Genomic DNA, 14,588 nt, shown 5'->3' with positions numbered 1-14,588 from the left:
TCTAAACCCTAAACCCTAAACTCTAAACTCTAAACCCTAAACCCTAAATCCTAAACCCTACCCTTTAACTCTAAACCCTAAGTTTGTGACTTTTGATAAAACATTAAGTGCTATTTTTGTGACTTTTGACCTTTAGTGCTAGTTTGGGAACATAAACTTGATTTAGTGCTATTTTTGTCTTTTTCTCTAATTTTTACCCTGTTAAACTACCGATATACCCCCACGATCTTTATTGATCGGCAGTTACCACTCGGTAAGTAGGCAGGGATAGTTTCGGTAGTTACTTCTATGAAAAGATATTTTTTTGGCAACCTTCTATGAAAAGATATTATACTCTTCATTTAATATTTGAAATATAATTAATTATAATTACTTTCAAAAATTTATTATTATTTTTAACCCTAAAATACACCAATATTATTTTTGATTGTTTTTTTATTTACAAGCATGTCGAAGCTATTTAAGTTTGTGATCTATTTAAAATTTGCTAAAAATAGTATATAGCTTTATTAAACGCAGCGGCAATAACTTTCGATAAAAAATATCAAAGGCCACGTCAACAACTCATTAAAAATAGTATATAGCTTTATTAAACGCGCGGCAATAACTTTCGATAAAAAATATCAAAGGCCACGCTCAGGCCTTGGTTGGTAGAGCATTAGTATTAGTACTATGCTCTACATTATCCAATCAACAATTGTTAGAAAAGCATTTAGAGAAGCATTTACTAAATGATAATGCTCTCAAATGCTCTCTGGCCAATGCTCTCAAATGAAGCTTTTAAAAAAGCATTTGCATTTATAATTTATAAATTAAGGAAAATATATAATTACTTCATTTATTTTATTTAATAATATCATAAAATTATTTTTATATCCAGAAATAAAATTTTTGATTTTTAAAATTAATTGAAAATAAAAATATTTTTAAATAGTATTTCACATTTAAAATATAATTTAATTTATATAATTTAATTTACTTCAAATGTGAAATGTTATTTTTAAAAATAGATACTTTAATTATAAAATTTATTTTCAAATAATATTTTTTCGATATAAACATAATTTTTAAATTATTAAATAAAATAAATTAATTTTATATCTTGTTAATTTTATAATGTTAATATATTTATATATATATTAGAAATATATTCATTAAAAATAAATATATTATATATTATATACTAATTTTTATAATAATTTTAAATAGTATACTCATACTGCTCTACCAATCGTCCTATTAAACAATTTAACAAAAGCATACAGCTCCTGCAGCATACTCCTTCTATAGCATACTGCTACTGCTATTGCTAATGCTCTACCAATCAAGACCTCGTTGAAAACAGCTCGTTTGAAGATGTTGCGACTCAATTTATACACAAAACAATTGTTGCCGCAGCAGTAATGAAGTTGTTGTTTTTTACGGCGGCTATTAAAATAGATGAAATAGCTTTAACGTCAGTTGCCAGGGACTGTTATATAACATGACAGTTTCGTTATTTTTCTTCATCGTTTGTTATTTTTTAGACGCTCATCTTTACTGTCGCCGCGTCTAATAAACGAACATGGCGTATACCAAACGTTTGACCAAGAAAAAAACAATTAAGACCAAACAAAATTTAATATTATAATGAAATGACTCGTAAAATAAAATTAGTGTTTTTTCGTTCTGTAGAGGTTACTCTACTAAATATAGCTGAAGATATTAAAAAAAAAAAGATTTCATAAGACATAGACGGTTTCTAAATTTAACCTAATAAGATATTCATTTTGTTTCTTAATAAGTGTCATTTTAATATTTTTCACACAGATTAAGAAAATGATTGAAATGTATTTAAATTATTATTATTTACATTTTTTTGATCAATAATATTTTAGATAAATAAAATTATTTATAAAATTAATGCATTTTGCAATTAATTTTTAGCTGAAAGTAACTATAATTTGTAGTGAGATATTAAAATGATATTTTTGTGTAACAAAAAAAGTTAAAATAACACTTATTATGAAACAAATCCCTTATATACGAAAGTGCAAGTCGCCTAGCGAATCAGATAATGACACGTGGAAACGTTTTTAAAATTTAAATAATAAAAAACGTAAATGCTGAAAAAAATCAAAACAGTTCGGTTGAATTTTATTTATTTACCTTATATTAAAAAATGAAAATCCCTAAAAATTCTCACGCTATATCCATGATCTCTCTATCTTTAAAACAGTTAACTTTTTTTTTTTGAAATGAGATTTAACGTAAATTCCTAAATTGTTTGCTATAACTCCATTTATTCTTTCTGAAATTTCTTCTTCTAATAACCAGACAGATCAAAACTTAAAAAAGAAAAAAACAGATTCATCAAAAAAAAATTTATGATCGTAACTACAATTACACTGCAAAATGTACAGTTCTACATGAACACCAAAATAGTTTATTACCAAGTGGTGTGCCACACCAATATTCTTCGAAAGGCATTTCTTTCAATGAACAGAGAAAAAGAACACAAACATGGATACATCAAAGTTTGATAGGCGGAGCATACATCAAATGTTGGCGGATGAAGATTAAACTCCAGGTTAGTAAAACTATAAATGCCCAACTCAAGTAAATTTTGAACCTTTTTTCTTATAACTTAACTATAACCTTTTTCCTTTTCTGGTTTTCTACATTATGGCAAAAACTAAATACTACATAGTGACAAAGGTAAACGTAAACAAAATATATCAAAATTGACAAAATCTAAAATTACTAAACACCTTAAATTTTTGAGAATCGCCACAAGAAGAAGAAAAAAAGTTGTGGGAATAACTAAAAGGAAGAGAAAGGAGAAAGATTCATGTGTCTAGATCAATCCTGATCACGTAGGATTCAAATATATACAGTGTTTCTATATTTTATTTGTAGATATTTTAAGAATACACTGTACGGCTTTAAAATGAAGAAACGTAAAAGAAAATTACAAAAAAAAATTGTAAGAGAAGAAGGTCCAAATTAAGGTTGGTATTATGTATATATATACTTACAAAAAAAATGAACATGATAACAATTAAAAAGGTTGTTCGTCACAATCTTATTTTGTGTCCCTCAATTTGATTTTTCATATGTAATGGTTTATTGTTTGATAAACAGATTAGTATATGATGTTTATCTTGTGTCCACATTGGAGTATTGTAAGATATTTAAACAACAACAATAAATATAATCCTCAAAATACATATTTTTACTCCAAATTATATAACCTTCAAAATAATATTTATTTCCACTCTAAATTGCGTATAACTCAAAAACATTTTTCATTGTTTATTACTACCTCCGTTCCCGAAAGTAAAATTTTCTAGATTTTATTTTTGTTCCACAAAGATAGATTTTCTATATTTTTAAGGTACTTTTGTATACTTTTTTGAGAAACATTAATTATGAATATTTGAATTGATTTTTATTGGTGGATAGTTATTGAAAAGTGTATAGAAAAGTAAAAGTAAATTAAACTTTAAAAAAGTATTACATCCCCAATATATTATTTGTGAAATATTACAACTTTTTTTGTAGCTACATGTCATCACTAGGATGATTCTTAGAATTATTAGAGAAATATGTTGGTCCATCTAATTATATAATAAGCTTTCTATTAAACTAACCATAAATTCATTATTAATGTCATTTATTATTTCCTTAAATAAAGATTACAGAATTGCCTAATGTGGGTAAAATATATATGACAATTAATGATTTTGAATAATAAAGATCTCATAAAAAAATGTATCTTCTATCAAATTTGTTTAATTTAAAACTATTAAAATAATTTTAAAAAAACACAATAACCATATTATAAAAATTTATATTTTTCTGTATATTTTATATTTTGAATTTTAAAAAATGACTATAAATTACCAAAACTGTTAAAAGTTTCACATTCAAATTTTGCGATCCATGGTTTAAAATTTTTGTTATGAAAAAATACAAATGATTACAAAATCATATAAGTAAAAGTCTAATTTAATTAATCATTAAGATTTAAAATATATATGTATATATATCATTCTAAATTAAACTATAAACCATATTGAATAAATAAATATTTTAGTTTCAAAATTTACTTTGAATAATTTTTTTTTGATAAAAGTTTTGAACTAAAATTGATAAATTTTTTTAAATTATCAATTACTAAAATTATTAATCCCACAATGAAAATTTTATTATCAGTAATTTAAAGTTTTTGCAATTAAAAATACACATGATAAAAAAACATATGAGTAAAAAGCATCATTTAAAAAAAATAGACATTAATATTAAAAATACACTATGTATTAGTATCATTTAAACTTAATTACTTATCCTATCAATTTTTTTTAAAAAAATGTTTGGATTAATAAAATTGATTTATACGTTCGCACCAATTTAGTTATATATGTAATAGTTACTGACTTTTAATTATTCAATATATATTTATTATTTCATAATATGTAAGAACATATAATACATAAAATAATTTATATATATAATGTTTATTCCGCGCAAAGCGCGGATCTTAATCTAGTTCTTAATAAACGTGAAAACTCTAGAAAATATTAGTTTCGAGAACATATGAAGTATAAGACATAATAAAAGCATGAACCGGTTCAACCGTCGTAGCGACAGATTAAAGGAGTTTACAAAATTTTTGACCTATCGTGCTGAGCAACAAGGATAAATTATATTTAAAGAAGATTATAGATATTTTAACCCTCCAGTTGGTATATAATAATATAACATTGCTCTCTTGAGCCGACACGTCGTTTTACTCGATTTAGGGTCATATAAGTAATCTAATCGTGAGCGATAACCTTGCTTTCGTCAGTTTTATCCTGATTTTTGCGTATATATATTAACCAAACAAATTTAATACTTCACCTTTCATTTTCAAAATGTTTTAATATTCCACTGTTATAAAAAACGTGATATTTTGTATGAGTGGATAATTTATTTGTTTGTCAACATAAGAAAGTTAACAGGAAAGCAAAAGGATCACTTGGAACTTCCATATAGAAAAAGTGGTCAATGTAGTGGGAAAAATAAAATAGAACCCTTCACGTACACATCTCCTGTATCCCGAAATCTATTCTATTAAAAGATAATTACTCTGAAAAAATCTACTTATACAAGTTTGTTAGACCCTTTCAGTAAACTATTAATATTTTGGTCTTATCTTAAATTTATACTAACAATATATTACCATATATTTCTTTAACAATGATTTAATCAATTTAATAGGTGATATAACTAGATTTCCTAAATTTTTTAAGATTTGCCTTAATAAAATATTTTAAATTTTTGTGACATGAATCAAAAAGCCATCCGTGATACTTATATATTTGCCGATCATATCTACAATATAGCCTAAAAGATAATTAGCTATATATTAATTAATAATAAATAATACTCATTTATTTCATGTAAACAAAACATTGTGAGATTCACGAGTGAACTATCATTATTTAAACACATGACATATAGACTATGCAATCAGAAAATATTTACTTACAGTTTTAACAATTTATGGTTCACGATTTCACATAGTTTTGACTGGTAAAGCTAAAAATACACATATCAAACACATATCAGACCTATTGAATACACAAGTTTAACAATATTGATTTTTATATTTGTTTATAGTCCATGGAGTTTATATTAAAATGATTTACATTTATAATTTGTCAACCTTAGAGCAGTGTCCCTAAATGTGTATATATGTAGAAAGATAATCCTAAACTCTAAATCCTGAGTGTATAAAATATATGGTCAGTGAAATTTTGTCTACCTTAATATATTTACAAAATGGTTCAACTAATTCCCCTTAATAAAATGGTTCAAACAATATAGGTTTGTTAATACTTCACATCCACGCAATGTGCAAAATCGCTATAACAATCACAAATGTTTTTATCTGTTTAATAGTATAGATATTCTTAATACTGAAAAATGTGAATCACTCAAAAATGTGAATAAAAATGTGAATTATTAATACTGAAAAAACTGAATCACTCAAATATTCTTATAAGAAATATTTAAATTTATCTGAATTATCTGACATTTCATCCAAAAATAAAAATATGACTTTTACCTGAATTATTTAAGATTATGCTTAAAGCGAGAACCAAAACAGAACCGAATTGAACTCAAGATTTTAACAGGTTTTTAAATTTGGTATCTAAAACAAACTAAAAACCAAAACAACTAAACTGAAACCAAACTCAAACTTATAAATAACTAAACAGTTCCTATATTTCTTAAATAAAAAAATCAAAAATCGAATCGAAACCGAACTAAAACCTTAAAAATAACTGAATCGAAACCGAACGCGTAGCTTTAAACATATTAGTGAACTAACAAACAATAAGTTTATCAATAAAAAAAATCCCGCGCGGGTCAAAATCTAGTAACATATTTAAACTAGATTACTGTTTAGTGCTAAAAATGCTGTTGACCAAAAGTAAACATTAATAAAATTATCATGCGTAATCATCGGATCTAATACATAAATATAAGTATATTGCATTTTGCGTTTTGCTTTTTCATTACTTGCAACTTTTATATCTCTTCACTCGATCTCATTTCTCTGTATCGCTGACATCGAAGGAGAAGAGTCAAAGATAAAACAAATTATGAACGAGAAGGAAGATTTCATGTCGGAGCCATTTATCGTAAAGACAATTAATGATGAAGAAACGACGCTTCATGAGTGGTCAAAAAAAAAAACGACGCTTCATGATTATCAGTTCGATAATAATTCACAGGGCAATACCTCTTTCTCCAAGACTTGTTTCCATGCCATTAACGCTTTATCAGGTTTGTTTTTGCTTTTTCTTTCGTGTTTTTGTTTTTGTTCCTCTGGCGCCTCATTACTTTAGCTTTGGGAACAAATACAAGATTAAATACAAGGGGTATGTCTTTGGATAGCCTCTGCCCTCGTTGTTCTAGTTCCCCTGAAACGGTGAACCATCTTTTCTTCATGTGTCCACTTTCGATTCAAACATGGAGGTCGAATCAGGTTACCTTAGGCTACTCTGCAACGTTTACTGACGACTTGGAAAACAACATGAGACGTCTGTTTGATCTTCAGTCTTCATCAACCCTGACACTGGAACAGAAGTTGACACCTTTTTGGATACTTTGGAAGATTTGGAAATCGAGGAATAACCTCATTTTCAAAAATCAAGTTATCAACCCTCAACGCGATGCTGGTTATGTTACCGCAGAAGTTCGTGACTGGTTACAAAAAACGGTGCAAGATACTACTCTTATGAGAAGTCCACAGCGTCAATCTATGTGCCGTCGTCCAACGTTACCTTATTATAAATGCAATTTCGATGCTGCCTATAATGCTCAAAGCTTACAAGTCTCTGCAGGGTGGATCATTCGGGACGTTAATGGCGTGGTAAAATACTGGGAAATGGCTAGTTTAGGCACTTCTCTTTCACCACTTGAGGCGGAGGGTCAGGCCTTATTAGCAGCCATTCAATGTGTGTTTGCCTTGGGTTACAAGAATGTGATTTTTGAAGGTGATTATGTCTGGTCTTAATGAGATCAATCTATGCAGAACATGGTGATTTTAGTATTGCTACGATTTGTAATGATATCAGAAGTTGGGGTAGCAGACTTGAAAAGGTTCAGTTTACGCATGTTCATCGAGAAGCAAATGGGGTGGCTCATATTTTAGCTACAAAATGTAACGCTGATGTCTTATTTACATCTTCTACATTAATTCCACATTGGCTTTCCAATGTGATTTGTAATGATTACATTAGATACTAATGTACTTAATAAAGTTACTTTGTCGGAAAAAAAAAGAAGTACTGTTGAACAAATTTTGGAAATTGCGAAGTATAGAATTTGTAAACAGTTTCTATTCTTATTCAAGTTCTATACTCACGACCAAGGATCCAACACTTAGCTTATCCAGTTGTCCACATGTGTTGATGTATAAATAACATAGATATGCATCTAAACATGTTATATTTTCTAGTTCAAGCTTTTGACTCAAGATTTTGACTTTATCTTGTAGACTTGTATCTAGATTGGCGCGTATGTACGTTCAATCCTATACAAGCTTCTTAAATCAAATCATATCTTGATAACGATCTTGAACACAGTTTCTTTGCGTGTGTATTTATAATTTGTAAAATACTTGTAATATGTTCACATATGAACACAAACAAAATTACAGTTGCTTGTGTGCTTTAGACAATCAGTCATTCACTCGACCTTTGTTATTTGTTCTTCTTTAGGTATTAGTGTATTATCAGTCCCTTATGCATTAGCATCCGGTGGATGGCTAAGTCTGATCATATTCTTCACCATAGCCATTACAACTCTCCATTGTGCCATTCTCATTAAGAGATGTATGGACATGGATCCACTTATTAGATCTTACCCGGACATTGGCTACAAAGCCTTTGGAAACACAAGACGTGTCGTTGTCTCCATCTTCATGAACCTCGAGCTTTACCTTGTCGCTACTAGTTTCTTCATCTTAGAAGGTGACAATCTTAATAAACTCTTCTCAAACGTTGGGTCCAACTTCACGGGTTTAGAATTTGGAGGCAAGCAAATGTTCATCGTCCTTGTAGCTCTTATTATTCTTCCCTCGGTTTGGCTAGACGACATGAGGATTCTTTCTTATGTTTCCGCGAGTGGTGTCTTTGCTTATTTGTTGATTCTTGCTTCTATATTTTGGGTTGGAGCATTTGAAGGAGTAGGGTTCAAGAACAATGACTCAAAGATCTTTCGTATAAATGGAGTCACTACCTCCGTGAGCTTATACGCGTTTTGTTATTGCGCTCATCCGGTTTTCCCTACTCTATATACTTCCATGAAAAACAAACGCCAATTCTCAAACGTACATTATATCAAAACATACCATTATATAATATGATGGTTATATACTAAATTTGTTTGTCTTTTTGTTTTATTTGTAGGTTATGGTTATATGTTTCACAATATGCACATTCATATATGCCTCGGTGGCGATATTGAGCTACTTAATGTATGGATCAAATGTAGAATCACAGATACCACTGAATCTTCCGACTGATAAACTTATTTTAAAAGTGGCGATATGTAGTGGTTACACCTATTATGGACGCATTGAGGAGCCGGTTTTCATGGTTTCTGCCTAACAAAAAAGCCACCGGTTTGATCCTTAGTACGGTGTTGGTTGCTAGCAATGTGATTCTAGCATTGCTTCTTCCGTTTTTTGGTGATCTCATGAGTTTGGTCGGAGCATTCTTGAGCGCAACTGCGTCAGTTATATTGCCATGTTTGTGTTACCTAAAGATCTCTGGCAAATACTGACGACTCGGGTTCGACACGCTGGTTCTCATCGGTATTATACTACTTGGTATCATGGTTGTGATAACCGGAACTTACCAAGCGGTAAAGGACATTTTTGGTCGGTTTTAAAAATTTTAAAAGTGAAGTCTAGTTTGAGTTTAATATCAGTACCATAGTATTATTATTATTTTTGTATTACACACTAATCAAATCTTTGATTCGAACTCTATCATCGGCATTCAACGGTTTGTCAGTGTAGATAAATGTTTCCCGAAACTCGTCTCCCGTTAAGGTTTCCTTGTCCAACAAAACATCAAACATCAACAAACTCTTTAGAATGATCAAAACATTAGACAAAGAAATAAAACTACCAACCAGAAATATAGAACTGCATAAGAACAGAGTCCATAGATAAATGTTTGTATCATTAACTAGGCATGAAGTCAGAACAAAAAGCAAATAATAAAAGAAACAGGAACACATTCAGAACCTAAAATCTAAATCATTGTTCTTCACTAGAACCAGTTTTCTCCGCAAAATCCTCAACTGTAAGAGCAACTCCAATGGTAAGAACCCATTAGGGGCTCTAATAAATAATTTAATAGTTAATTGTATGATTTGAAAAGTTTAGAACTTTTGTTAGTGTAATTAATTTTTTCATGGTCCAATGGAGAGAACCTCTTAGAGGTTCTTAATTTTTTTTTTATTTTTTTTAAAGAAGTTGAATGATTAGATTTTGCAAAATACTTGTTAAGTTGATATAATAGTTCTTTGAAAATCACACACTTGGTATAATCACCATAACACAAACATTCTACAAGAGTGGATTGGTTAAAAATCATAAAAGATGACCAGAGGAGAGTAAGAGACTTTCCTTGAACACACTCTTTAACTTTATCCAACACCACTTGTTGAATCTTCTTCTCTACTTCCTCCATAGTTTTTCCTGCATCGATTATCTGCATTACCATTTTCAAGGTTCAGAATCTAATCCTACGGAGTAAATAAAACAAAGAAAGAAAGACTCTTAATGCATTCACCTTCCGAGAAGAATCACACAGAGTTTGATAAAACTCAGAAACTTTCCTCTGAAACTCAGAAACTCAGACTCTTAATGCATTCACCTTCCATGTACGTACACAAGCAATGATCATAAACAGAGGGCCCTTCACATAATGAATATAGCTAGCTGCACACTGAATTCAGAAATCATGGGCCTATGGAGCCTTTATTCCATACTATTATCTCTCTCAAGAGTGGGCGTTTACAGATAAAGAGACCATGATGATACTTTATCAACTTCTGTTTTTTTTAACCTCTTCTCAGTTATGTGCATTTACTAATACAGAGACAATGATAATACTTGGATCACAAGTCAACCTTACTTGCTAAACCCCAACGACCAAAGCAAAGACGGACAAGCAATGAGAATGAACCAAGAGAAAAAAGAAGGAACGATACCGAGAAATTATCAGAAATAGTCTGACGATTGAGTCCTGCTTCAATGGTAGTAGTGAACTTATAGAGAATGACAGCAATGACACATGCCGAAACTGCACCAAGAAACGCCTGAGCCGCCGATGGTGTCGTCGACTTACCACCACCTTCTTCAATCGGAGCCGACCCCATTGCTTTCAGTTTCTCCACCGCTTCATCTTTCAACGACTTCTTCACTCCAGACGATCTAAACGTCTGCAATTCTCACACCAAGTCGAAAACTTTCAATTCGGAGGAAAGATGAAAACTTTACCATCTCTTTGGAGTGTTTAGCTCGCCGTCGAATCGATCGGAAGAGGAAGGTGGTGATGGCGCTGGTGAGCATTACGCTGGTGGCTAGCTGGAGAGGAGTGAGGTCATCGGAAGTGGCGAATATTGAGTTAGTTGACGAGAACGGAGATATGGCCGACGGAGGAAGCTCGACAGGACCGTCTTCTACCTCCTCCGCCACGTCGGCGGTTTCTTCGGCGGTGGATACTCGGATTCTATCGGGTCGGGTCCGGGTGAAAGCGGAGAGCGAAGGCAACAGAGAGGTAGATTCCGGTGGACGATAGAGAGAGATGAGACGAGACGTTGAGGGAGAGAGAAGGAGAAGAGATCATTTCTCGATCAAAATCGACGAAGATCTCTTTCTCAAACCAATAAAAAAACATCGACTAAGAGGAGAGAGAAGGCATTAGCCAATAACAAAGAAACACGTATAGGGTCTTTACCAGTTCTAAAAATGTTATATTTAGGCACTGGTTCTCTCTTTTTAACTTATTTTTCATTTATTTATTTTTTGTTTTTTTCTTTAGAATCTCTTATTAGAGTCTCCAATCGAGGTGGTCTTTGGTCTTTTATTTAAACACATGGAGAGTAACATCATATTAGATTGTGTAAGAGATGTGTAGCACAAAAATTAGGAATGTCTATGAAATAGTGAAGCCACAAACACCCAGGGCCGTGCTTCAGTGGTAAAAAAATAAATATTCGCTTAGAGCATGTTTATTGGGGTAACCCCTAAGTGGACTCTTAATCAATATTTTAGTATTAAAATTAAGAGTTTATGTTAAGAAACACCTAATTTTAGTCATCCAATGGTAGTTTCTTAAGTCAAGGGTTCTTAAAAAAAAAATCAGACTATTTACATTGTGAGTATAAACATGAACATGTGAACTTCTTTGGCTCTTTGATATGTTACTGCCGGCTTTCAAATACGGAGTGGGAAGAAAGTCTTCATCTTCGTCGTCAGACAACACTTCACTTGCAAAATCTATGTTGAGCAATGGTGCAGGCTCCTCTTTAAGATTCTCCAAAGGAATGGGAGTCACTAGCTTATGAGGAACATCGTCTCTGAAGGAATGGGAGTCACAAGCTGGACTCCTCTCTCATCAATGATGATGGTCTCAGGCATATGATTCTCAACCGCCTCAATCATAATCTGTGTGAGGTTTTTTAAACGTTACAAAAACGTTTTACTTCAAGGCTAAGCTTTCATACACTTACATCGTGCTGTAGATTCACATTTGGAATTTGCATCCGCCTGGCACGGCCGATACCAGAGTGAGGAACATCACCATCACCACCAATCTCGTTTGACGTGTCAACAATCACTACGCGTTTCCTGTGCTCATCAGCTAACATCCGTGCGATTTCTCTATACAAAACTAACTAATCTTATCACATGTAACATCACAACTTTGTTATATAATATGTAACATCAATGTACCTGATTAAAGTTGTTTTGCCAACTCCAGGAGATCCTATGACCAAGATGGATCTTCCTCCTTCTATCAAGTCTCTTATGATCTCTGCACTTCCCGATACAACTCGTCCCACTCAACACGTTAAACCAATTATTTGGAGTTTCCGGTTACGTATAGCGCTTATACGATGCAAAGATCTGTTAATCTTTGATCGGTTATCATCCGAAAAGTCACCAACCTATATCGAAAACCTTCATCAGAAACATTCCAATCAAGCAGTGACACTATAACTAGTATCAAAGACACCACACCTTTGATACGGCGAGCTTCAGATCTTGCTGTGTAACCGGCATCTCTGAGATCACCCAATCGCCGGAAGGGAATCTAGCAAGTGGCTTTCTCCCTAAATCCATCACCAAAATCAAAGACATAAGTTTAATCAGCGAAAATCATATCAAAATATGATTGTCTACAAAGCTCTAAACCCTCAAGAGTTATCATAGCTTTTACAAATGTAAATGTTTCTCATTTCCAGAAACTGTTTACAGGACAAAGGGATCAGCAAATTCACAGGAATTGAAAACAAGTAGTGAGTAAGCTTCGTAGGTTGATTATCAAAAAATCAAAAACAAGGGGAGTAAGCTCCGTTGGTTGATTATCAAAAACAAGTAGTTAAATTAAACAATCTACGCTGTTCGATCAAAATACAAAATTTACCAGAAACCCTACCTGATCTGGAAATGGAATCGTCGCGAAGAGTTAGAGATTCTGCGGAGATGAATTTGAAAGACGATCGAATAGACGCCGTTTTTCTTCCTCGTCGAGAGACGTGGCTCTTTCGTCCAAGAGAGACACCAATCAGGAGAGGAAGAAACGAGAGGGAAGCAACAACACACCTAAGACTAAGAGCAACATTATCGGGCGGCCCTTGGCCCGTCCCGAACACTATTTGGGCTAAAAAGAAAATCAAAAAGAAAAGATTTTGTTTGGTCCGGGCCTTAATTAAGGTCTTTTTTGACGCGCCCCGTGAGCTACGTGGCAGCAGAAGAGAGGGAGATGTAAACGAAGTCGATGAAACCTACTCCGTGTGTTTCTCCTCTCTTGTCGAAACTCAAGCGAATTCGATTCACCGCTGTCGATCTGATTCGCCTCAATCCGCTTCTCCTCGATCCGTTTCTCTTCGCTTTGTTTCCTCTGGCTCTCTTTCTCGTCGATTGTTCGTTCCTTTCGACATCGATTCACTCCACTCCACCTCCGTCGGTTCCTTTCGACATCGTTTCGCTACAGCTCTGTCGGTTCCTTTCGACATCGATTCAGTCCACCTCCGAACCGGTTCCTTTCGACATCGATTCAGAGTCGACCCAAACTTGGGAAGGTATGTGTCAAACTCATTTGTAATTTTGAGAAACCGAGTAGGGGTGTGTAGATTCAATGGTTGTTTGTTGATTATATGTTTGATTTGATTAAATGATTGATTTGATTCGCTCTTCTCGTTCATTGTTTGATATGCTCCGCTCTTGTGATTGAAGTGGTTGTGAACGGAATAGATATATAAAAACGTATTGATTCGTTGGTTCTTTGATGCTTGCATCAACTTTAAGATTGAATGGTTGTTTGAGAATGAAAACTCGTATAGATTGATCGATAATTCGTATAGCTTCTAAGCTCGGCTCTTGTATATATATTTGATTTAATGGTTGTTTCATAATTAATATTCGTATAGTTTTATTGAAAATTCGTATAGCTTCTCTAGCTTTCAAAATCGTATAGCTTGATAGAATTCTTTGGCCTGTTATCTGTTTAAATTTGAAGTATTTTAAACAACTTAGAATTATGGTTTACATCTCTTCACTCTTTACTCAACTAGAGTCACACCTCTTTAATTTCACTCTTTACTCAACTAGACTCACACTTCTTTAAGTCTTTACTCAACTAGACAAACTAGTTCTACTGTCGTCGTTACTTGAAACCGTAGATAGGTTAGTAATAAGTTCAGATTAGACATATATGGTTTATGGTTAGTCTTTATGTAGAAACTTAATACTCTTCACCAGCTAATATTAAACTCCCATTTCAATCCCCTTAAATATACACACCTGC

General features: G+C 32.3%; 1 protein-coding gene, 1 long non-coding RNA gene and 1 pseudogene across 2 annotated transcripts; 1 reads left to right on the top strand and 2 right to left on the bottom strand.

Moving 5' to 3' along the window:
- The first annotated feature begins 6,596 nt into the window (after positions 1–6,596).
- Positions 6,597–9,432, top strand: LOC106313296 (annotated as a pseudogene).
- On the bottom strand, positions 9,428–11,398 carry LOC106315235 (the record flags this gene model as incomplete). The annotated part of the gene is made up of 4 exons (XM_013752982.1): positions 9,428–10,262; positions 10,344–10,391; positions 10,765–10,995; positions 11,054–11,398. Coding segments are annotated over 4 exons (978 nt in total), but the record flags the coding sequence as incomplete, so codon positions are not given.
- Positions 11,399–12,233: 835 nt separating this feature from the next.
- Positions 12,234–13,384, bottom strand: LOC106317362. Its single transcript, XR_001265111.1, has 4 exons — positions 13,218–13,384; positions 12,800–12,891; positions 12,512–12,726; positions 12,234–12,439 (listed from the first exon to the last, which is right to left on the bottom strand). It is a non-coding gene; the product is annotated as an uncharacterized LOC106317362 (long non-coding RNA).
- Positions 13,385–14,588: the final 1,204 nt, after the last annotated feature.

Source organism: Brassica oleracea, chromosome C9, assembly GCF_000695525.1.
Source record: "Brassica oleracea var. oleracea cultivar TO1000 chromosome C9, BOL, whole genome shotgun sequence".
In the NCBI taxonomy this organism is placed as follows: domain Eukaryota; kingdom Viridiplantae; phylum Streptophyta; class Magnoliopsida; order Brassicales; family Brassicaceae; genus Brassica; species Brassica oleracea.
This window is presented reverse-complemented; position numbering and strand designations above follow the sequence as displayed.